Here is a 25,071-nt window from a genome sequence, read left to right as displayed (position 1 = left end):
TATCTAGAGACATAGCAAATTCCACAGACATAATATTAGCATAAGACCCTGACTCCACGAAGGCACTGCCGGTGGCAGACCTACCATCAAAAGAGACCTGAAAGGGAAGCAAGATCTTATTAGGTTTCATATTTGCGGGAAATACCTGTGCGCCCAAGCGACCTCCCCGATGGTCACTTAGGCGCGGAAGTTTTCCGGCTGCTTATTCTTACACCTAGGACAGTCATTCACTTGATGCTTGTCATCCCCACAGTAGAAGCAGAGACCATTCTTCCTGCAGAACTCTCTACGTTGTTGGGGAGACACGGAGGCCCCGAGTTGCATTGGTTCATCCGAGTTTTCCGTGAAAGAATGAAGCAACGGAACCTCGGGAGCCATCATACGGGAAGCCAGAGGACAGGGCACAAAAACGTTCAAGTCGTCGTTCCCTGAGACGTCGTTCAAGACGTACCGCTAAAGCCATAACCTGATCTAGAGAGTCAGAAGAGGGATAGCTAACTAACAGGTCTTTCAGGGCTTTCGACAGACACAATCTAAACTGGCACCTCAAGGCAGGGTCATTCCACCGAGAAGCTACACACCACTTCCTAAAGTCTGAACAGTACTCCTCAACGGGTCTCTTACCCTGACGTAAGGTCACCAGCTGACTCTCGGCAAAGGCAGTCTTGTTAGTCTCGTCATAGATGAGCCCGAGAGCAGAAAAAAAAAGGTCAACAGAAGAAAGTTCAGGGGCGTCAGGTGCCAAGGAGAAGGCCCATTCCTGGGGGTCGTCCTGGAGCCGGGACATAATTATACCCACTCGCTGGCTCTCAGAACCTGAGGAGTGGGGCCTTAAACGGAAATAGAGCCTACAACTCTCCCGAAAGGAGAAAAAAGTCTTCCTGTCCCCTGAGAACTGGTTGGATGTATCTCAACTAGACAAAGTTTCTAGGCTAATATAATTATTGCTTTATAAAAATATTAACAATGGAATTACAGGTTATTAAAACTGAAGTGGCAGAGGGGAGGTAGTGATGTGAAATGCTAAGGGCACCACTAATGTTATCATGGTTCTTATGAGACGGAAGGCAGGTATTAAAACAGTGATTTTAAGAGGGAGCAGAAAGATGTCTAGCTGTCCCTATGAAAAAAATATGGGTCTCTGTAAACAGAGCCCAGTTCTATCCAGGTGTAGAAGCAAAGAAGTCTTACACAATTTAGGTCTGAAAAAATTCCATAAAACCATTCAGAGATACACTATATGGACAAAAGTATTGGGACACACCTCTTAGTTATTGAACTCAGGTGTTTCATTTAGTCCCATTGCCACAGATGTAAAAAAAATCCAGCACCTAGATATGCAGTCTCTTTACAAACATTTGTGAAAAAACGGGTCATTCTGAAGAGCTCACTAAATTCAAGTGTATATAATGGGATGCCACCATTGTAACAATTCAGTTTGTGAAATTTCTTCCCCTCCTAGATATTCCATGATCACCTGTGAGTGGTATTACTGCAAAGTGGAAGCATTTAGGAACCACAGCAACTCAGCTACAAAGTGGCAGACCACGTAAAGTTACAGAGCAGGGCCTACAAGTGCTGAGGCAAATAGTGCATAAATGTTGCCAACGCTCTGCTGACTAAACTTCAGAATTCCAAACCACCTCTGGCATTAACATCAACGCAAAAACTGTGCGCCAGGAGCTTCATGGCATGAGTTTCCATGACTCAGCATCTGCATGCAAGCCTTACATCACCAAATACAATGCCAAGCGTCGGATGCAGAGGTGTAAAGCATGCCGCCGCTGGAATGTGGAGCAGTGGAAACGTGTTCTGTGGAGTGATGAACCACCCTTCTCTAACTGGCAGTCTGCGGTAGGTGCGGGTCCCAGAGGTGGGACCTGCATCTATCTGACATTTATGACATATCCTGCGGATATGTCATAAATGTCCTTCATGGGAAAACCCCTTTAAAGAGGCTCTGTCACCAGATTATAAGTGCCCTATATTGTACATGATGTGATCGGCGCAGTAATGTAGATTACAGCAGTGTTTTTTATTTAGAAAAATTATCATTTTTGACGGAGTTATGACCTATATTAGCTTTATGCTAATGAGTTTCTCAATGGACAACTGGGCGTGTTTTACTATATGGCCAAGTGGGCGTTGTGGAGAGAAGTGTATGACGCTGACCAATCAGCGTCATACATTTCTCTCCATTCATTTACACAGCACTAGCAATATAGCTATATTGCTATGTGCTGACACATAAACACAGTATAACGTTACTGCAGTGTCCGGACAATGAATATACATTACCTCCAGCCAGGACATGTGTATTCAGACTCCTGACACTTCTCTGCACTTCTCTGTGATTTACAGCATAGCAGGCGAAGTCTCGCGTGATTACATTGTAAGCTGTCATTTACAGCTAGATCTCGCTGTGCTGTGCTGTAAATCACAGAGAAGTGCAGAGAAGTGACAGGAGTCTGAATACACATCACGTCCTGGCTGGAGGTAATGTATATTCATTGTCCGGACACTGCAGTAACGTTATACTGTGTTTATGTGGCAGCACATAGCGATATAGCTATATCGCTAGTGGTGTCTAAATGAATGGAGAGAAGTGTATGACGCTGATTGGTATAATGTGGTGACAGAGCCTTATTATATGTATTAGGGTGTACTGATGCTAAATTGTGAATATATATTTATGTTTAGGTACATGTGTGGGTGTTCGTATAGTATTGTAATATATTGTACTGGTACTGTGCCTTGTGTAGTACTAGTATACTCAATACATATTAACTTGTTATGTGTATTGGGGTATACTGATACTATAATGTGAATATTTACTGTGTTCTGTGTATTCTGTGTTTTATTATCTAAGTGTGATTTGTATTATTGCTTTTATTATACTATTGTGTCAGAAAAACTGTGGACATATACACTTAGGGCAAAGCAGATAGATAAGCATTATACAGGGGAAAAGGTAGGGGAGCTAGGCATAAACCTAGTGACCCCGATATAAAGGAGGTAGTAATAGTGGGTGACACTAGCCCAGTGAATCCCACGATTATACCAGCCCTTTAACACGAGACAACTGCACTACTCCAGTCCGGTGTACTAGCCAAGTCCAGTGTCTGAGACGTCTGCAATACTCCAGTCTGGTGTCCTAGTCAAGTCCAGTGTCTGAGACATCTGCACTACTCCAATCCGAAGTCCTAGCCAAGTCCAGTGTCCGAGATGACTGCAGTACTCCAGTCCGATGTCCTAGCCAAATCCAGTGTCCGAGACAACTGCACTACTCCAGTCTGGTATCCTAACCAAGTCCAGTGTCTGAGACGTCTGCACTACTCCAGTCCGAAGTCCTAGCCAAGTGCAGTGTCCGAGACGACTGCACTACTCCAGTCCGCTGTCCTAGCCACATCCAGTGTCTGAGACAACTGCACTACTCCAGTCCGGAGTCCTTACCACATTTCATTATCCTGCACAGGCCTGCTTCCCCCTGACTGTCTGGCATATACCCACGTCTGACCTTCTAGGTACTTTAGCATTACTGACTCTCACGGACTCTGTTGATCAGCAGCTGCTCTGTTGCGGCAGAGTGGCCCAGTAGGTCCACATACCTGCAAGTTGTTACAGATCTCACATTTAAGATCTTTGGTCCTGAAAATCAGAAATATAATTTTTCTATATTACAAAGTGGCACATTGAGCCATTACCACACTTGAACATGCCCTTAGGGCGATTACTGAGAATGTACTATAAAAAGATAACCAGGGATGCCAGTGCGCATGCACCCTGAGGAAGCCTGTGTAGGAAGAAACGTGTTGGTGACATAATGTAGAGCCCCATGTAGAGAGATTCCGGGACAAGCGCCTGGATGAACCATCAGCGACGCTGAACTATATGCTTATCTACAAACCAATAAAATACCAACAGACAGAATTCAATACAAAATAGTGCTCAAAGAGCTAGTAAACTGTAAAGCATCGTTGCTGACTAAATTGTATGCACTATATTGGATCCTGAGTGAAAACCAAGATATACTTGGTGCATCGATCAACAATTAACATGAGAATAAACCAAGAAAATATGATCGACTTCAGCACATAGTTTTTGAAAAATTGTACAAATTTTTATTAAATAACAGACATGAGACAATTAAAAATAGAACAGGGGATGAGTCACACAACAATAAGACGTCAAAATCAGTAAAAAATCAGGTATGTATATAGTGTCACCGTGTATATGTTAGTTTGTAACAGCAGAAGTGAAACAGGCATATGATAAGATCGAGAAATAATGTTCAATTGAGATCAGGGCTGATTAGAGCCAAGTAGGTCCAAAGACGACAAAAGTATGGTCATAATGACTGATAATGGGAACGAGATCTATATAAGAGCAAAAAGGTAAGTACGGATCCCAAATATATAGTAGTACCATATCTCAGATAAATCAAAAGGAATGTAGTCTAAGGAGATACAGCACTGGTAAAGATAACGATCACTATGTAACACACAGAGGGTAAGTACAAATCGCAAATATACAGCGATCCCAAAACTCAGTCCGATTTGAGGTCAATGGATGATCAAAAATAATAAGCACGGTCAAACAACAACTGCTGAACAGGACAAAAGATAGAGAACATACCGGTGGACATGATGTAAAAGGAGACGTCTGAACCCGACGCGCGTTTCGGACGAAGGCAGTCGCCGAAACGCGCGTCGGGTTCAGACGTCTCCTTTTACATCATGTCCACCGGTATGTTCTCTATCTTTTGTCCTGTTCAGCAGTTGTTGTTTGACCGTGCTTATTATTTTTGATCATCCATTGACCTCAAATCGGACTGAGTTTTGGGATCGCTGTATATTTGCGATTTGTACTTACCCTCTGTGTGTTACATAGTGATCGTTATCTTTACCAGTGCTGTATCTCCTTAGACTACATTCCTTTTGATTTATCTGAGATATGGTACTACTATATATTTGGGATCCGTACTTACCTTTTTGCTCTTATATAGATCTCGTTCCCATTATCAGTCATTATGACCATACTTTTGTCGTCTTTGGACCTACTTGGCTCTAATCAGCCCTGATCTCAATTGAACATTATTTCTCGATCTTATCATATGCCTGTTTCACTTCTGCTGTTACAAACTAACATATACACGGTGACACTATATACATACCTGATTTTTTACTGATTTTGACGTCTTATTGTTGTGTGACTCATCCCCTGTTCTATTTTTAATTGTCTCATGTCTGTTATTTAATAAAAATTTGTACAATTTTTCAAAAACTATGTGCTGAAGTCGATCATATTTTCTTGGTTTATTCTTATTTATATGCTTATCTAGCACTTAGGCTATCATAGCAGTTGCATGGTGTCCGAGACCGCTATGGTATATGCTCCCACACAGAATACACCTCTCCAGTGGCGTAGCTATAGGGGTTGCAGCGGTCGCAATTGGGACCGGGCCCCGAAGTCAGGGGGGCTCTCGGCCCCCTGTACCACCTCAATAAAAAGTTACTAAAAGGATTTTTTGGGGAATCATTCTCATTACTTTTGGGACGCACCTCGTATATCAACTTGCTGTGAAGAAAACACTAATCTCCATTCATTTACACAGCACAGTGTTCTTACTAGAACGATGTGCAGCCACATACACATAGATTAACGTTAATCTAGTGTCCTGATAATGAATACACATGACCATCCAGCCTGAACGCCATGTGTATTCAGAATCCTGACACTTCTGACTCTTTTCTTTGAGATTTCCAGCAAGGGAAACAAAATCTCTTTTACCTCCGTAATCTCGCGAGATTATGCGTGGCTTGCTGTAAATCTCACAGAAAAGATTCAGAAGTGTCAGGATTCTGAATACACATGACGTCCAGGCTGGATTTCATGTGTATTCATTATCAGGACTCTTGTGTATGTGGCTGCACATCGCTCTAGTAAGAACACTATGTGCTGTGTAAATGAATGGAGAGGAGTGTATGACGCTGACTGGTCACGGAGTGGTTAGCGTCATACATGTAAACACGCCCAGTTAAAAACACAATACACGCCCAGTTGGACATAACGAAAAAAAAATGCCCAGTTGTCCATTTCAAACCTCATTTGCATATATATAAAATAGCTGATAACTTGGCCAAAAATGAACGTTTTTTAAAAAAAACAAACGTTACTGTTCTCTACATTGCAGCGCCGATCACATGCAATAGGAGATAGGGATTTGAGAATCTGGTGACAGAGCCTCTTTAAACTGGTCTTATAAACAGGGCAGCATGACTTTAAGCCAATGATCATCACCAGCTATGTTTAACTCTAAAGCGCTGACATATTTTAGAGAAGACATGGATTTAACACTCAGCCTCAACCAGTGTTGTTTAGGGAAAAGTGTCTGCTCAACGCCTCTCCCCTGGCTTACCCCACTCTCCCTATTTGTGAATAGGGAGAGACCTGACAATCAGGGTATGTGCACAAACACTAATTACGTCCGTAATTGACGGACGTATTTCGGCCGCAAGTCCCGGACCGAACACAGTGCAAGGAGCCGGGCTCCTAGCATCATACTTATGTACGACGCTAGGAGTCCCTGCCTTGCTGCAGGACAACTGTCCCGTAGTATAATCATGTTTACAGTATGGGACAGTTGTCCTGCAGCAAGGAAGGGACTCCTAGCGTCGTACATAAGTATGATGCTAGGAGCCCGGCTCCTTGCACTGTGTTCGGTCCGGGACTTGCGGCCGAAATACGTCCGTCAATTACGGACGTAATTAGTGTGTGTGCACATACCCTCATAGTGACCAGGGCAGTTGAAGCCGGAGAGGAGTTGCCCAGTGGACACGTCTACTCAAGCCCAGAGCATAACACTTACCTCAACTTAGTGTTAAAGCTATGTCTTCTCTAAAACCAAGCAGTTAAACATGGCTGATTGATAGTGCCAACTGTAGATAGGGCCCCCATAGAGTTCCCTGTAGAAAGGGCATTCCATAGAGTCCCCTGTAGATATTGTCCCCTGTAGATAGAGCCCCTCATATAGTCCCCTGTAGATAGTGCCCCCTGTAGATAGGGCCCCATATAGAGTCCCCTGTAGACAGCGCCCCTCATAGAACCCTCTGTAGGCTCCCCATAGAGCCTCCTGAAGATAGTGGCCCCATAGAGCCCCTTGTAGATAGTACCCCCATAGAGTCCCCTGTAGATAGTGCCCCCATAGAGTCCCCTTGTAGATAGTGCCCCCTGTAGTCTACAGGCTGTAAATAGTGCCCCCTGTAGATGGTGCTCCCTGTAGAGTGCCCTGTAGATAGGCCTCCCATAAAGTCGCCTGTAGATAGTGCCCCCTGTAGAGTCCCCTGTAGATAGGGCCTTCCGTAAATAGGGCCACACAGAGTCCCCTGTAGATAGTGCCCCCTGTAGACAGGCCCCCCCATAGAGTCCCCTGTAGATAGAGCCCCACATAGAGTCCCCTGTAGATAGTGCCCCCTGTGGATAGGACCCCACATAGAGTTCCCTGTAGATAGGGCGCCACATAGAGTCCCCTGTAGATAGTGCCCCCTGTGAATAGTGCCCCTTGAGTGAAGGGGTCCAGTTACGGGTTCCCGCTTCACCCCGGTTCTCTGAATCGTTTGTAATTTTAAAAACCGGTTCGGGAGAACTGGACGGATCCCATCCCTGTGGGGAGGTATCGGGAGATAAGGGCAGAGCTGTATGGACAGGTTGTGTAGAGCCCTGTATGTCATAGGTAATATTTTGAATTGAATTTGCTGGGAAATGGGTAGCCAGTGAAGGGACTGGCAGAGAGGAGAGGCAGAAGTGAACTGAGTCGAGAGGTGAATTAATCTGGCAGTGGATTGGAGGGGTGCAAGAGTGTTAGGGTGGATTTACACGAACGTGTGCGTTTTGCGCGCGCAAAAAAGGCTACGTTTTGTGCGCGTGGCAGGTGCGTGACAGCTCCGTGTGTTATGTTGATATGGATGCGCGGCTGCGTGCTTTTTACGCAGCCGCCATCATTAAGACACTCCGTTTGGATGTTTGTAAACAGAAAAGCACCTGGTGCTTTTCTGTTTACATTCATTCTTTTACTGCTGTTGCGCGAATCACGCGCGTCCCACGAAAGTGCTTCCGTGTGTTGCGTGTGATTTTCAAGCTCCCATTGACTTCAATGGGTGCGTGATGCACGAAAAACGCTGAAATATAGAACATGATGTGAGTTTTACGCAGCGGATTCACGCTGTGCAAAGCTCACGGACAGTCTGCACTGCCCCATAGACTTGCATAGGTCCGTGCGACCCGCGTGAAAACCACGCGGGTTGCACGGACGTATAGCACGTTCGTGTAAATCCGCCCTTAGTTTGGACGCCACAGAGAGGGATGCTACAGTAGTCTAGGTTGGCCCCCGCCCCCACCAGCGATTAGCCGAACACCACACTGGCTTCTGTTGAAAAAGGTGGTGTCTGCGTGAGAGAATCCCTAGAGTTTAACCTGAGCTTGGAAAATTAAAGCATCAATCTATTGGTTGTTCTAGCCAACTCCTCCACTTCTCCTTTTGGTCTTGTTCACACAGCGCAATTTTGATTTTAAATTAAAACAAGCAGTGGCTCCTATAATCGTGTACATTTTTATTTGCATTTTGGCTTCTGAGTTTACTGTGGCTATTTTTGGGGCACCACAGGAGGACAAAAAATATATATAAGTCCATGATTGCATTTCAAGAATACTTGGGAAGCATGTACATGTATGATTAGATTATTTTCAATAAAGTTTTCTGAATTCAACAAGCGCCCTTCCTTCTTTCGAACTACGCACATCCTGTCCCTGAATCGGAAGTGACGCACGCTGTTCCCGCTTGGCTCTCCTTCCCCCTACAGTCGCCGAGCTCGCGGCTCTCCGTGACTGGCTTGCAGGGCGAGTTGCGGCAGCAAATGGCGGACGGAGTGGATCACATAGATATTTATGCGGACGTGGGAGAGGAATTTAACCAGGTACTGGCTGTCTTTGTTCTGTGCAGTCGCAGTCTTAGAGAGCTATAAAGGCTGGGAGTGCGCTGCTTTCCTGCAGGGTGTTTGTGTGTCGTGTCGTGCTGCGCTGTAGTTCCTATGTGTCGGCAGTGACTGCTCGGTGTTGGCGACATTTACAGTAGTTTCCTTTGTGTAGGCCTCGTGCGTGTGTGTGGAAGGCCGCTCATTCTCCGCTCCAGCCCCGCCCACTCAGCTGTGGTTCAGGCCTGAGAATAACAACAACAGTCTGCGCATACAGCAGTAGTGCGTGCCTGCTACTATGTATGCGCCGCTATCCCCTATGAGCGACCAACCTATTGCCGCTGTTTAATCCACCCAAATTTTTGTTGTATTTGCTTTCTAAAGATTTAAATAGATGTTTTCCTAATTTCTCAACCACAGAAGTGAAAATACGCTAAATTATGCAAAAATAGCGCCTGTTAGATTCAGTTACTGAGATGTACTATAGGGACATGAAGTACAGATGACTCTAGTCCATTAAGACAACCGGGGCAGTACAAAGTACTTCTGTAAAGAGTAAATAGGAATTGATCCCTATTGTTTTACTTGTGATATTTGGATGGTGCACTACTACCTGTACAATAACAGCATTAAAGCATTAAGAGGATATAGGGGGGGGGGGGGGGGAATGAACAAAAAGCAGGAAAGTGTTTTAAAGCGGTTATCTGTAATGTGCTTTTTTTTTTTTTTTTTTTATTAGGGGCTGGAAATGAAGTAAAACAAATACTTACCTATCCTTGCCCCTACAAGCCAGCGCTGAGGCTCTGACGGCACTCTCGGTTGTTTACATGCAAGTAGCATGTGACCGCTGCAGCCAATCAGGGGGCTCAGCAGTTATACGTTGTATTTCTGGAATCATTTATTAATAATATCACATCCAGAATAACCGCTAATAATAAAAAGCACCAATACTCACCTATTCAACCCCTTGCTGCTTCGGGGGTTCCCGTCGCTCTGTTGACGTCTGTTCAGTGATGATGTGCTGTTTTTGCTAGCAGCATTGCTAAGGCCAGTGATTGGCTGCAACGGTCACTGCAAGAACGGCACGTCATCACTGCACAGAAGTTAAAGGGAATGTGTCGCTAGGAAATGTTTTTTTGTTAAACAGTGTATAAATGATTAAACATTGTTCTAATTTTTTTAATTTTTTCACGAGTCAGGAAATATTATAAATTAGATTCTAATTTATAACATTTCCCTGTGCTGGTCACTAGAGGGAGCAATTCCCAAAATTGCAGCATTGGCATGTGGTAAAGCAACCACATTGCTTTATGCTGCAAAATTTGAGAAGACTCTCGCTCAAGTGTAATCAAACAATCCCCCCTCCTTTATCTTGGCTAGTGCCAGGAGAAAGGAGGGGATTGCATGTTCAAACCTCCTACACTGTGTGTCACCATTTTTTGAGTGAATACACAGTGTAGTAGGCTTACATACAGTGGTAATCACACAGTAAAACACGAACAAACACAGACATAACTTACCTGCTCCTGCCGCCGCCGCTCCCTCCGGTCTGTCTGCTCCCTCAGCTCCTAGTGCTTACATCAGAAAACATGTCCGGAAGCCGCGACCGGAAGTAGTAAATGGCGCCGGATGTCGCTCGGCCGAAGACCTTCCATTTGGACTGTGTGGGAGCGGCGCATGCACCGTTCCCACAGAGATGGCGTACAGCATAGTGAATGGAACGGTTCCCGTTCGCATTCACTATGGGACTGTATGTGCCGTATTCCATGTCTGTATGTGTCGTTAATCGACACATACAGAGATGAAAAAAAAATGGCAGCCTCCATAGTGAAGAAAAAGTTAGAAAATAAAAAAAAAGTAAAACACACAAATAAATATATTTTTTTTAATAAAACACTAAAAGCAAATTGATATAAAAATTTTTTTTTTTCGCGGCACCCTTCCTTTAAGAGTGGCAGGGACCACCCGAGCAATAGGGGATTCAACAGGTGAGTATAGGTTTTTTTATGCACTAATATTTTGCGTCCTGGAAAACCCATTTAGAATTCAGTTAATCGATTTTTAGTCAAGTATTTACCAAAATATCACATGTACATACTTGGTGAATAAAGATCCATTGAACTTGTCTTTGAATTTAAATCTGTCACCAGTTTATTAATTCCCTATCCCCTAACTAATCTAATAGGCGCTGTGATGCTGATAACTGCAGTGCAATTTTTTTTCCCCAAAAAGTCTATTTGCAAAATTATGAGCATTTTTCTAAATATACTGATTGGGCTATTCTTTCCAAATGGGATGTGACACTTTCTTTTCACTCTGGGCGTGTAATGTTTTCTGTATGACACTGTCCAATCAGCATACAGCTTCTCCCCTTCGCTGCCCAGCAACACAGCGTGATCATATAGTATACTGCTTCCATTCCCGACTGTGTATTCAACTGGTGATATCTCTGGTTGTGTCACAGCTACAACTGTGATCCTGGTATCTTATGTAATATTAGAATCTCATCTTTCATATGCCACAACAACCCGAGATATGGCTGTTTAAAGAGGTTCTGTCACCACATTATAAGTGCCCTATCTTGTATATAATGTGATCGGCACTGTAATGTAGATCACAGCAGTGTTTTTTATTTAGAGAAACGATCATTTTTGATGGAGTTATGACCTATTTTAGCTTTATGCTAATGAGTTTCTTAATGACCAACTGGGCGTGTTTTTACTTTTTGACCAAGTGGGCGTTGTGGAGAGAAGTGTATGATGCTGACCAATCAGCGTCATACACTTCTCTCCATTCATTTACATGACACGCACACGCACACACGTTACTCAAGTGTACTGAGACTTAGTAGACATCACTACCAACCAGGACGTGATGTCTATTCAGAATCCTGACACTTCGCTAACCTTTGTGTGTCATTTAAAGCACAGCAAGCGTAATCTCGTGAGATTACGCTGTAAATGACAGCCCAGCGTGATCTCGATGTGCTGTAAATGACTCACAAACGTTACCAAAGTGTCAGGATTCTGAATAGACATCACGTCCTGGTTGGTAGTGATGTCTATTACGTTTCCGTACACTTGAGTAACATTAGTGTGTATGTGGCTGCACATAGTGATCTAATAAGATCACTATATGTCGTGTAAATGAATGGAGAGAAGTGTATGACGCTGATTGTGGAGAGAAGTGTATGACGCTGATTGGTCACTGTCATACACTTCTCTCCACAACGGCCACTTGGTCAAAAAGTAAAACACACCCAGTTGTCTATTAAGAAACTCATTAGCATAAAGCTAAAATAGGTCATAACTCCATTAAAAATGATCGTTTTTCTAAATAAAAGCCACTGCTGTTCTCTACATTACAGCGACGATCACATCATGTACAAGATAGGCCACTTATAATGTGGTGACAGTCTTTTTAAAGTGATCCCCTTCCCTCCAGCCTTAGTCCCTCACACTGTGAGTGAAGCAGCTTCATGCTGATAGGACAGCGTCAGAGGCTGTGAGGTAGCTCCACCTCAGGAGAATCATTGGTGTTGACACCCACTTGTCTAGTACAGCATCATTTGCATATTTAAAAAAAAAAGCTCATAACTTTTAAAATAAACTTTTTGGGACACAATTTTCACTAGCATTATCAGTGTGACAGCAACTATCAGATTAGCTAGGAGATGGGGCATTACTAAACTAATGATAGAGCATCTTTAAGTACAACTTGCTTTTTTTTTTGCCAATAACTTGTTAATGTTTGTTATGTAAACCTGATCAATAACTGCAGTATTAATGTGGCAGACAGCCCTCTTTTGGTCAGATTTATGATAGAGACTTTGCGTTCTGGTAAGGTGCTGGTATCACAAACCCGAAAGTTCAGACCAGACTCCTGCAGGGAGTTAAGTCATTTACATACTACGGTAGTATGCAGCTTTTTTGTTTTTTTTAATTAAGAAAAAATATTTTCTGATAGCCGGTTTCTGGAGATTTACCCTGCCAAGCCTATAATTCACTCTAAGTACCTTTGCCTTGTAGGAAGCAGAATATGGGGTACATGATCAGATTGAACTGTATGAGGATGTTCTCTCCCCTTCTGCAAATAATGGAGATGCTCCTGAAGATCGGGACTATATGGATAATCTTGCAACATCTGTCTCGGATGATGTAGGGAAAGGCTCAGCGCCCAATATTGTATTTACTTATCCGGGAAAAAGAATTGCTTTGTATATTGGAAATCTAACATGGGTAAGTATTTGTGTGTAATGAGCCATGAATAAGTATTTCTAATTCTGTCATTTTCAGTCTCGATGGAAGAACATTACATTCATACATAAATATATATGCACTGTGAATTCAGAAACATGACATCCATTAGGTTTTGTAGGACATATGGATTGGGATTTCCCAGAGTGGACAATCCCTTTTTAAAGAGAACCTGTCGGCTCTCCTCAAATATTTGATTTAGTAAATATTTGTATTCCCCATAATATAACCGTTCTGAAACTTCTATTAGAACTTTGCATTGTGCTGTTCCTCCGTTACACCTCCTACAAATTTACAAAGTTGAGGGTGTGTCTACACAGTCTGGCACTATCCAATTACTGCTGACCTCTAGAATGTGTAGGTTTACACCCCCTTTGACTAGGGGAATCATAACAGCCAGTTGTCAATTTATTCATAACTTTCCAGGAGACATAACAGAAAAATGACACAACGCAGTTATAAGAAAATATGCTCTAGAATGTCATAAATGTCTAAGATAGAAAAACCATTTTAACCCTTTTACTGCCAGGACGTATGTAATAGCAGCTTGCTGTGGCTGGATTATAAGTACTAGCTTTCAAATGAAACCAGACTTAATATTCTAGCTGCACTATTCGTAGCTGAGCACGCAGGTCTATGGGGAAGTAGTGAGGAATAGCTGTCAGCCCAACAGTCGTTCGGATGACAGCTATCTGAAATGTATGGCCAACTTAACTGTCATCTCGCCCCATTTATTGCCTCCTGTGACCACAGAGGGTTTTTTCATGTTATGACTCCTATTATCAATGAAAGATGTTATATTCTCTCTGTTACATTTAGGCATTGTAGTATAGTGACCAACAAAAAAACATGGATGAGAATATGAGCAGTTGCATACCGAATCACCCCTTGCATCTAATCAGACCTTATACTGACTCACTATGGATTATTATCAGCATCAGGATTGCAGGGACTTTTTGTTAAGATGTATGCACAAAGACATAGGTATAAGTGGCATGTATGAACTTTACACGTTTTGAACTTTATTTTTAGTAGGGCTCCCATGATTGTAAAATGCTGGGTGGCAGTTTCACAATATTCTTGGTATCTGCTTTCGGGAAAATATATTGGTAATTGGGTATAATATGATTTTTATATTTAATTCAGCTTATATTTGTGTCTGTCAAATGTGTGAAAATTGTCCTCGCAGCGAAAAGGGTTAAAGCATGTTTAGATGTATTTTGTATTTAATTTTTGGTAATGAAATGTTTGCTGATTTTATAAATATGCCAATGCCAATTCTGGGAGAGAAATATTTCTTGAGCATATTGCTTTATGAAGCAATTGCATGGAGTAGTATTTAAAGAGGCTCTGTCACCAGATTCTCAAATCCCTATATCCTATGGCATTTGATGCGGCGCTGCAATGTAGATAACCGTAACGTTTTTTTTTTTTTTTTTAAAACGTTCATTTTTGTTCAAGTTATGAGCTATTTTTTATATATATATATATATATATATATATATATATATATGCAAATGAGCTTTGAAATGGACAACTGGGCGTTTTTTTTCGTTATGTCCAACTGGGCGTGTTTGTGTATGACGCTGACCAATCCGTGACCAGTCAGTGTCATACACTGATGCACCGATGCATCCTATATACATAGAAGCTGTATTGTTCTCTCTCAGCCGATGCCATCAGTCTAGCTGAATGGAGTGACGGCTCTGCTGAGAGCAGGTTCTGTGTGTTTGACACACTGGATGCACCTCATATCGATCGCGCCTAAATTCATTAACTTAGATGTGATCGATATTAGCTGGATCCTGTGTGTTGAAGGTGTACAGTAAAAAAAAAATGAAATAAAAGTCCATTAAACAAGTGATTAAAAACACATCGATTTAATACATAAAAACAAAACAATGACCAATATCTATGTACATGAACTACCTCCTAGAACCTTTTCTGCCAACGGTTTTTTGTTTTGTTTTTTTAAATTCTGGTTTCCTTTTCCTAGTGCTACTTCAAGCGTATTTTGTTCATGCGTTTTTCTGTTTTCAGTGGACGACAGATGAAGACCTAACAGATGCCGTTCACTCTTTGGGTGTTAATGATATTTTGGAAATAAAATTTTATGAAAATCGGGCAAATGGCCAATCTAAAGGGTGAGTTTTCTACTCAAATGTAGAGTAATAAAAAAAAAAATTACTTTGTGAACGTTCCTAAATTTGTCAATGGGCATGTTTTTATTTTCTGTCTTTTAAATGTATAAAATACGGCAATTTGCTATTTTATGCTTTATCTGCATGACTATCACTGAAGATTAGGTAGAAATTCCACTGTAAAGAAGTGTAGCACTGAGAACGTGGCGGAAAAATGGATATTGTGAATAATAAAATCTAGCTTTTTCATTAGATGTGTATTAAAAGAATAAGTGGCGTTATAAGTGACCAATCATGTGGTCACCTTGGATAAGCAACAAAGGTGTACCCAGGTAGGTAGACACTAGTATTTAAAATGCGGCAAGGAGTACTACAAGTCCCAGAGGAACATGTAGAAATGTAGCAACGCGCTGAATAGTCAATGGCAGTCAATTACACATCTAAATAAGCGCGCTAGGGCTAATGTGAGGTTACCAAGAGTGAAGGAAGGAGAAATAGTAAGGAATTGGTGTCCACTGTTCCCCTGATATGTTCTACCACTCCTTGTCCTACTTCCCAGTCTGATGCAGACACTGTTACACTGATTGGCCTGCGAGCACACCTGCATTCAGTCAGTAACACAGGGAGCACATAGTACGATTGATCATTTATGTAAGGGTCAGTTCACACATTGCGCAAATACTGCGGTTTTTATGCAACTAAATTCATTGCGTAAAATTTACAGCAAATACAGTAGCAGCAAAGTGGATGAGCAAAAACAAATCTCATCCATATGCTGCGTAAATACTGAGAGGGAAAAACTGCTCAGAAATTGACTTGCAGTGCAGAATTTTATTCCGTAGCATGTTATTTGGTTTCAACTGTTTTTTTATTGAACATTTTTCAAAATATACACATGACATTAGGACGCATGGGCAGGCCATCAGCATGTTATTTGTATTTGCGTAAACGCTGCTTATTTGTTTTGCGAGCTTTTCCATTGAATTCAATGAGAGGTAAATCCTGCAACAAATAGCAGTGGTTGCGTCTTTTTGCGGTGGGTTCACAGCTATCCCACCGCATGAAACGCAACTCAGAAAAAAATATACTTACCCAGAAGTCTGTGTTTCTCCCTCCAGCGGAGCCTTGTGGGATGGCGTTTCAACCCATGTGATCGCAGCAGCCAATCACATGCTGCAGCTGTCTCCTGGGTTAAAACATCATCCCAGGAGGCTGGCCTGCTAGCAGGACAGTAAGTAAAGCTGTTTTCTGCAGCTGACATTCCAGGCGAAAAACTGCACCACAGTTTGGTGCGCTTTTTTGCCCGGAATTCCCTGTGGCGCACAGGGTGGATACGCTGCGTGCTATTACTCAGTGTATCCGCTCCGTGTGAACTCTGCCTAAAGGGAATAGTAGCAAAGTAAGAGGCTCAACTTAATATATATTGTGTGCATTCAATGCTACGACTACAGAGCAAGTGACCTAAGCGTATCCAATCTCACTATTGCCCAGTTGCCTTCACGCGAATGATCAATCGCACTACATGCATCCTGTGCTGTCAGTAGCTGATGCAGGGTTGCCTAGGCTAGTTAGTGTTGCACACAGTCATTTAACTGGGCAATAGTGTGATTGGATACGCTTAGGTCACATGCTCTGTAGTCGTAGCATTGAATGCACACAATATATCAAGTTGAGCATGAATGATCAATCGTACTATGTGCTCCCTGTGTTACTGACTGAATGCAGGTGTGCTCGCAGGCTAATCAGTGTAACAGTGTCTGCATCAGACTGGGAAGTAGGACAAGGAGTGATAGAAAATATTTGGGGAAAAGTGGACACCAATTCCTTACTAGTTCCCCTTCCTTCACTCTTGGTAACCTCACTTTAGCTCTAGTGCGCTTATTTATATGTGTAATTGACTGCCATTGACTATTCAGCACATTACTACATGTTCCTCTGGGACTTGTAGTACTCCTTGCTGCATTTTAAATACTAGTGTCTACCTACCTGGGTACACCTTTGTTGCTTATCCACATAATTGGTCACTTAGAATGCCATTTATTCTCTTAATGCACATTTAATAAAAGCTGGATTTTATTATTCACAATATCCATTTTTCTGCTATGTGTAAGTGATACGTTTATCTGGATGACGGTAAAAGTTTGGCGATAATACAATTATTGAAAGAGCCACTGTTGGTTTTTGCATGCTAAGAGCCAGTAACCCATTCTGAAGTTTTATAGGTTACAATTCTATAGAAAATATTTTATACATCGTATAAATGCCATTTATTTTGGTCAGAGACTCTTGATTCAATAGGTTGACTAGAGAAAAAGTTCCGCTGTCACGCCAAAACTTTTTATTTGAGCCAACATTTTCTAGATCAAGGGTGGTTAATCTACCACGTTTGCGCATCAAATATAGCCCTTACTTGTCAGAGGGTTGCACATAGTTTTCGGGAAGGGCTAGAACATGGGGTAGGCATACATACACATGAAGGGCTGGTTTACGTGATATTGTGATAGTTTTCGCTCCCCCCCCCCCCCCCTCTCCATTTTCGGGAAACTTGGTTTGTTCTATAGATTTTCAAAAAGCAACACAGACCGTAAATATGGCCATGTAAGTACTTGGCCCCTTCGCGCACCCAGACGTGCTATTACGTGCGGGGGGGGGGGTGATGTTTGGAGCGCGCTCCATATGCTGCGGGTGTCGGCTGTATTTTACAGCCGACACCCGGGACTAACAGCCAGGAGCGGAGATCGCGCTATTTCTGGCTGTTTAACCCCTCAAATCGCGAACGCAGCATATGAGGCGTTGTAGTGAAACGTATTTTAGTGAGGAAAAAAAAAAAGTTCAATAAACCCCACATAACATTTTCCCCTAAAGGAATGTAAAAAGTAAACACAATTGGTATCGCTACGTCTGTAAAAGTCTGAACTATTACAATATATTGTTATTTAACGAGCACGTTGAACGCCGTAAAAAAATAAATATGTAAACCGCCAAAATCGCAGTTTTTTTTTGGTCAACTTGGCTTTCAAAATTTAATAAGTTCTACATACCAAAAAATAAAGTTACGGCTCTCCGAATGTGGCAACACAAAACATTTTTTTTATCAATAAAAGTAGTAAAATATAAAAAAAACTATATAAATTTGGTATCCCCGTAATCGTATTGAGCCACAGAATGAAGATAAGTTGTCGTTTTTATCGCACAGTGAAAGCCGTAAAAACGAAACCCAAAAAACTATTGATTGGAATCAGATTTTTCTAACTTCAGCTCACAAAGAATTTTGTTTCCCAATACATTATATGGAGCTATAAATGGTACCAATAGAAACTACAACTCCTCCCGCAACAAAATAAGCCCCCACACTGCTCTATTGATGGAAAAATAAAAAAGTTATGGCTCTTGGAATGCAGGGAGTGAAAAATCCAAAACAATTCTCGGTTCTGAAGGGGCTAAAGAAGCACTAACTACTCATGAGCAGATACATAACTATCATACAGTTATAATGGAGGTCGCAGCTCAGCCTAGTGGGCCTATAACTGACCGTTCTGTCTGCTCATCCGCAGTTAGTGGCAGTTGTTTTTGTATCACCTCTGTGGAGACCCTGTTCGGTACACTCCATAAATCAGCAAGCAAAGAGGCTGACTCTCAGTTACATTAAAGAGGCTCTGTAACCAGATTATCAAATCCCTATCTCCTATTGCATGTGATCGGCGCTGCAATGTAGATAACAGTAATGTTTTTTTTGTTTTTTTTTAAAAACGATCATTTTTGGCCAAGTTATGAGCAATTTTATATTTATGCAAATGAGCTTTGAAATGGACAACGGGGCGTGTTTTTTTTCGTATTTCCAACTGGGCGTGTCTTGTGTTTTTAACAACTGGGCGTGTTTACTTGTTTTACTAACTGGGCATTGTGAATAGAAGTGTATGATGCTGACAAATCAGCATCATACACTTCTCATCGTTCCCACCCAGCTTCTTTCACTAAAGACACACCGAGTGATGTCAGACAAAGAAGTTACATCGGCTGAAAGGCGTCCAAAAGGTTAATATGCTCGTCTCTAGTGAGTTTGCTATGCTTACCTGCACATGGTGATGCTGCGGCAAATTCAACTGTACGCCTGGTGCTGTGGTGTCTTCTCTCGTCCGACGCCAAGGTTGAAGGACCTGTGGGTGACGTCATCACTCCCAGCCAGCTTCTTTCACTGCAGACACAGCGTGACGTCACCAACAGGCCATTCAACCTTGGCGTCGGAAGAGAGAAGACACCACAGCTCCAGGCGTACAGTTGACTTTGCAGCAGCATCACCATGTGCAGGTAAGCATAGCAAACTCCCTAGAGAAGAGCATATTAACCTTTTGGACGCCTTTCAGCCGATGTATCTTCTTTGTCCGACGACGAGGTTGAAGGACCTGTGGGTGACGTCACGCTGTGTGTCTTTAGTGAAAGAAGCTGGGTGGGAACGATGAGAAATGTATGATGCTGATTTGTCAGCATCATACACTTCTATTCACAATGCCCAGTTAGTAAAACAAGTAAACACGCCCAGTTGTTAAAACACAATATACGCCCAGTTGTTAAAAACACAATACACGCCCAGTTGGAAATACAAAAAAAAACACGCCCAGTTGCTCATAAAATTGCTCATAACTTGGCCAAAAATGATCGTTTTAAAAAAAAAAAAAAACAAAAACGTTACTGTTCTCTACATTGCAGCGCCGATCACATGCAATAGGAGATAGGGATTTGATAATCTGGTGACAGCCTCTTTAACTTCTGTAGATTTTATCAGTGAGGTCACTTGACCCAACTAAAGAGGAGAATTCAGTTAGAAAGGAATAACTAAATGAGGGAATACACGCTGAATATATTTGGGGGATAGGTATCTGATAGAACAAGAAATGCTTTTAATATGTGTGTCCCAACCCTGGTAGAGCCTGCTCTATTTCTTCGTAGCTGTGCCAATCCGTTTCCCTACTAAGTGACATCTAGAGGAAAACGCTTAAACCTCCAGCTGCTCTTAGGAACTCATCCTCCTGTCTTGAGACCTCAGAGTGAAGCAGTACTGGCTGTGGTGCACAGCCATACACGTAGATCATCAATATGGCATCATTGCTTTGACAAGGCCAGAAACCATATACTCTTGTATCATTATTTAGCTGTTTTGATTGACTGGTTATACAATAACATGGTCACAAATGTATTTGACTAATGTATACATACTTTGCTTTAATTGCAAAGGTTTGCACTAATATGTGTTGGATCAGAGTCCTCATCAAAGAAACTCATGGATTTGCTGCCTAAGAGAGAATTACATGGGCAGAATCCTGCTGTAACGCCCTGCAATAAGCAATTCCTTAGTCAATTTGAAATGCAGTCAAGAAAAAGTAAGTCTCCTACAAGTATCATAGTAATACTGTGTAAATGTGAAATTTATATAAAATATGAATGCATTGTGTGGTATTTTTATGGTAACTTCCATTCAAATATGATTTTTCCCTGGTCATAGCCTTTAATGTCTGTTAAAGGGAATGTGTTGCCAGCAAAACATGTATTTTTTTTTTTAGTTAAACATTTAGTGTGTAGGTGATTAAACATTGTTCAAATTTTTTTTATTTTTTTCACGAGTCAGGAAATATAAATTAGATTCTAATTTATAATATTTCCCAGTGCTGGTCACTAGATGGAGCTATTCCCAAAATTGCAGCATTGCATGTGGTAAAGCAACCACATTGCTTTTTGCTGCAAAATTTGGAAAAAAGCACTCGCTCTAGTGAGCTCTCAGCATCCCCCCCTCCTTTATCCTGGCTAGTGCCGGGATAAACGAGGGGTTTGAACGGTCTAACCTCCTACACTGTGTGTCGCCATTTTTTGAGCTAACACACAGTGTAGTAGGTTTACATACAGTAGTAAACACACACAAACACGAACATACATAGAAATCTCTTACCTGCTCCTGCCGCCGCGGCTCACTCCGGCCCGTCCGCTCCGTCTGCTGCCGCTGGTCCAAGTGCACAAGTCCGGAAGCCGCGACCGGAAGTAGTAATCTTACTGTCCGGCCGCGACTGCCGGTCCACAGGAAAATGGCGCCGGACGGCGCGCATTTCAAATTGGACTGTGTGGGAGCGGCGCATGCGCCGTTCCCACACAGACGGCGTACACAGAAGTGGACGGGACGGGACCCGTTCGCAGTCCCTACGGGACTGTGGCTGCCGTATTCCATGTCTGTATGTGTCGTTAATCGACACATACAGAAATGGAAAAAAAAATGGCAGCCCCCATAGGGAAGAAAAAGTATAAAAATAAGAAAAAGTAACACACAAATTAATCCAAACGTTTTTAATAAAGCACTAACATCTTTAACATATTAAAAAAAAAATTGTGATGACACTGTTCCTTTAAGTAGTTTGAATAAACATGAGGAACTTTTGGATTTTCTGTGCTTAACCCTTTGACACACCATGACCGAGGTCATCAGGGAGGGGGAGGGGGAGGGGGGGAGTGTAGGGTGGGATCACTGGCTGAGCCGGTGTCAGCTGTGTATTACAGCTGACACCTTGCACTAATGTAGATTCAGTAGTAATAGCAGGGAGAAAGGGGATGGGAGGAAACCTCCAGCTCAACGCTCCTGTGTTCCAATATCGCCCGGATCTTCCGCGACGGCACACGGCAGGTAATAGTAACAAAAGAAAGAAAGGATCCAGCGATGCGTGGTATAAGTGGGGAAACTCGGTTTCCACTTTATTGAAGTGTAAGCAGACAAAGCTTTAAAGAACACCAGGAGGGATGACAAGGTGGTAGGGATGGCAAATAGATGAAAGCCTACGCGTTTCAAGCACTGACTGTTCTCTTAATCATGGCTAAGTCAAGTGACACCTTGTCATCCCTCCTGGTGTTCTTTAAAGCTTTGTCTGCTTACACTTCAATAAAGTGGAAACCGAGTTTCCCCACATATACCACGCATCGCTGGATCCTTTCTTTCTTTTGTTACTAATGTAGATTGTTAAAACGAAGTGGCAGAAGCGCTCAGGTGAGCGCTGAGCCGGTTTGTTAGTTTGTTTTTTTTATATTCTTCTATTTAGCCCGTACACCAATTGCTCGGCTTTCCGAGAAAAGCCAATCAAAAACGAAGCTGCTCTTCGCTCACCCGAGCGCTTCTGCTTTGTTTTAGCGATCGGTGCGAGTCTCACTGCTCAGACCTCCACCGATCACTATGACATGTCAAGCGGTTTTTAAAAGTTTAGTTAGGCTTCGTTCACATCTGCGTTGGAGTTATGCACACTGCACCCTTATGGGCCTCTGTTGCAGTTCTCGCAGGGATTACCGGAGACTATAGCGCAGCATGCTGCGCTATTGTGTCCGGTAAAATCACGGACTCCCTGACGGAAAGCAGACTGAACCCATGTTAGTGAATGGGTTCTGCCGGCAGTGTCCGTTGTGCAACGGAACTGTTGGTTCCGTTCCCTGACCGAGCAGAACAGAACGTCGCAACGCAGGTGTGAACCAATTTAAATTGTTCCAATAAAAAATACGGCTCGCCCTGCAAAAAAATAAGCCTTCAGACTGCTCCATTGACAGAAATATATAAATGTTATGGCTCTTTGAAGGCCGAAAGGAATGGCCAAAATGAAAAAATAAATAGTGGCCTCGTCCTTAAGGAGTTAGACTAGTGGTCAGATTTGACAATCTATATGTTGGTGCCCATTCCCTCCTGTTATCCACCGAGCAGTAGGGTACATAACGTGGTATATATAGTTTATCCTCTCGATCTCTCTCCTTTCATTGGTCAGAACTAAAGGTCCTTTTTACGATTGATGCCATGCACCGTATACAGCACCACAAACTATTCAGGAAGCTGTATAGTGGGAGCTCTTAGCACCCATTCGTACTAAAGGTGGGTTTATAAAGAGCTCTGATCGACGATCTAGCAAGTCGACCGGTGCTCGTTAACAGGCCTTTTTACTTGGGCAAATGGCATACTGTTTTGGGGGGTGAAGGTCGTTAATTCGATCATTCCAATCCCATCAGTTTTCATAGTCAGAAGCACATCCCGTGTTTATGTGCTACTGGCAACACTGTTTATGCAGGCTATAAAATATCAGCCAAACACCTAACGAATAAGCATTTGTCGGCTGATTATTGGCCCGTGTAAATGGGCCTTAAGACATCTATAAGATACACATAAAGTACCTTGTGATACTTGTGTGAATTACCTGTAGTCACTGCTTGTAGGGAACATATGCAGACTGCTTAGGAGCTGCCTCTGTTTTATTTTATTTTTGCATGCCGCGGTGCTTATCAATTTCCTTTAACTTTCCTAGTTTTCTAATTGCAAAATTTCTTTGCAGCAGGTACAGTCCCCATAAAGCATTCTTTAACTTAACCCTTTCCCGTCACTCCTCCGGTGATTCACATCGAAAGGGTTTTTAAAAATGACACAACAGGGACCCTGCGGCAATGCTTGCGATCAGAAACTCCTCTGATAGCAAGCATTTAACCCCTCAGATGCCGGTGTCCGATGTGACCACCGGTATCTGGAGATTGTTATTGAGGATTAAGTAGCAATAGACTGCAATATTGTATCTGATGATCGCAGGTTCTAAAGGGCTAAAAAATAGTAATGAAAAAAAAGTCTGTTTAAGAATTAGTCACCCCCCTTTCCCTAGATCACGTATATATAAAAAACCAAACATAAACACATTACGTATCCCCATGTCCGAAAATGCCCGAACTATAAAAATATTTTTCCAATACCCCCCAAAAAAATGTAATAAAGTGATCGAAATGCCAGACATTCCCCAAAATGGTATTAAAAAAAACCTTCATCTTTCCACATACGAAAAGACGCCTTTTACAGCTTTGTACACAGAAATATAAAAAAGTAACGGGGGTCACAATGTGGCGATGCAAACATTTTTGGTTTCTTTAAAACTTTTTAAAAAATGTTAAAGGTACTAAAACTTAACAAAAACTATATAAATTTGGTTTCAGCGTGATCCTACCGAATAAAGTTAACGTGTCATTTTCACCGTACAGTGAACACCATAAAAACGAAACCCATAAGAAAATGGCGGATCTGCTGTTTTTTCCAATTCCACCCCAGTCCAATTTGTCCTGTCAAAATTAAGCCCTCATATGGTGGTCAACGAAAAAAATAAGTTATGACTTTTTGAAGGCGGGGATTTCGTGGCGATTCACAGGTATTGCAGTCTTCTCCCTTTCACTTCAATGGGAGAAAAGGCTGCGATGGCCTATGAATCACCGCTAAATGTGTGTCGACGTTTCAGTGACAACAAACAAAAGCATAAAAACTACAATTGGTCTTGTCCTGAAAGGGTTAAGGAGCATGCTTGCTCTACTGTCCAAAGTTTAAAGCAGGTGGCAGAAGATGCGTAGTTTAACCAGGGAGCATCTTTTCCTGTGACACCAGAGCGCGCCCCCCCCCCCCCCTTTTCCTGTAAAGCCCTGCCTCCACTTCAGAGTTTTTACCCCATCAGTTTTAAACTTTGTGCTGGAGAGCTGACTTGCTTCATAAGTGGAGCTGTTCTACAGTTAGAAAGATGTTTTTGCATCGTGCATTTTTTATTGCAATTGTAGCATTTCTATTATCAACCTAAAGCTAACCATTCCTTATGCAAGCTGGAATTTTTAAAATGATAGTCACACTAAACAACATGCACAAACAAATATAAAGTTATTCCAGCAATTCCTCTT

At 42.3% G+C, this 25,071-nt stretch overlaps 1 protein-coding gene across 4 annotated transcripts in view; it reads left to right on the top strand.

The window, feature by feature from the left end:
• Positions 1–8,792: 8,792 nt before the first annotated feature.
• Positions 8,793–25,071, top strand: part of CPSF6 (cleavage and polyadenylation specific factor 6) — a 41,840-nt gene continuing 25,561 nt past the window's right edge. For all 4 annotated transcript variants that reach the window (XM_075856932.1, XM_075856931.1, XM_075856930.1 and 1 more), the window contains exons 1-4: positions 8,793–8,972; positions 12,998–13,207; positions 15,266–15,369; positions 20,599–20,744. In XM_075856932.1, coding sequence (XP_075713047.1) covers positions 8,913–8,972; positions 12,998–13,207; positions 15,266–15,369; positions 20,599–20,744 — 520 coding nt within the window. In that variant the 5' untranslated portion in view covers positions 8,793–8,912. The remainder of the gene's footprint in view (positions 8,973–12,997; positions 13,208–15,265; positions 15,370–20,598; positions 20,745–25,071) is intronic.

This window comes from Rhinoderma darwinii, chromosome 3, assembly GCF_050947455.1.
Source record: "Rhinoderma darwinii isolate aRhiDar2 chromosome 3, aRhiDar2.hap1, whole genome shotgun sequence".
Taxonomy (NCBI): domain Eukaryota; kingdom Metazoa; phylum Chordata; class Amphibia; order Anura; family Rhinodermatidae; genus Rhinoderma; species Rhinoderma darwinii.
The sequence above is the reverse complement of the archived record's forward strand: the minus strand, read 5'-3'. Positions and strand labels throughout refer to the sequence as shown.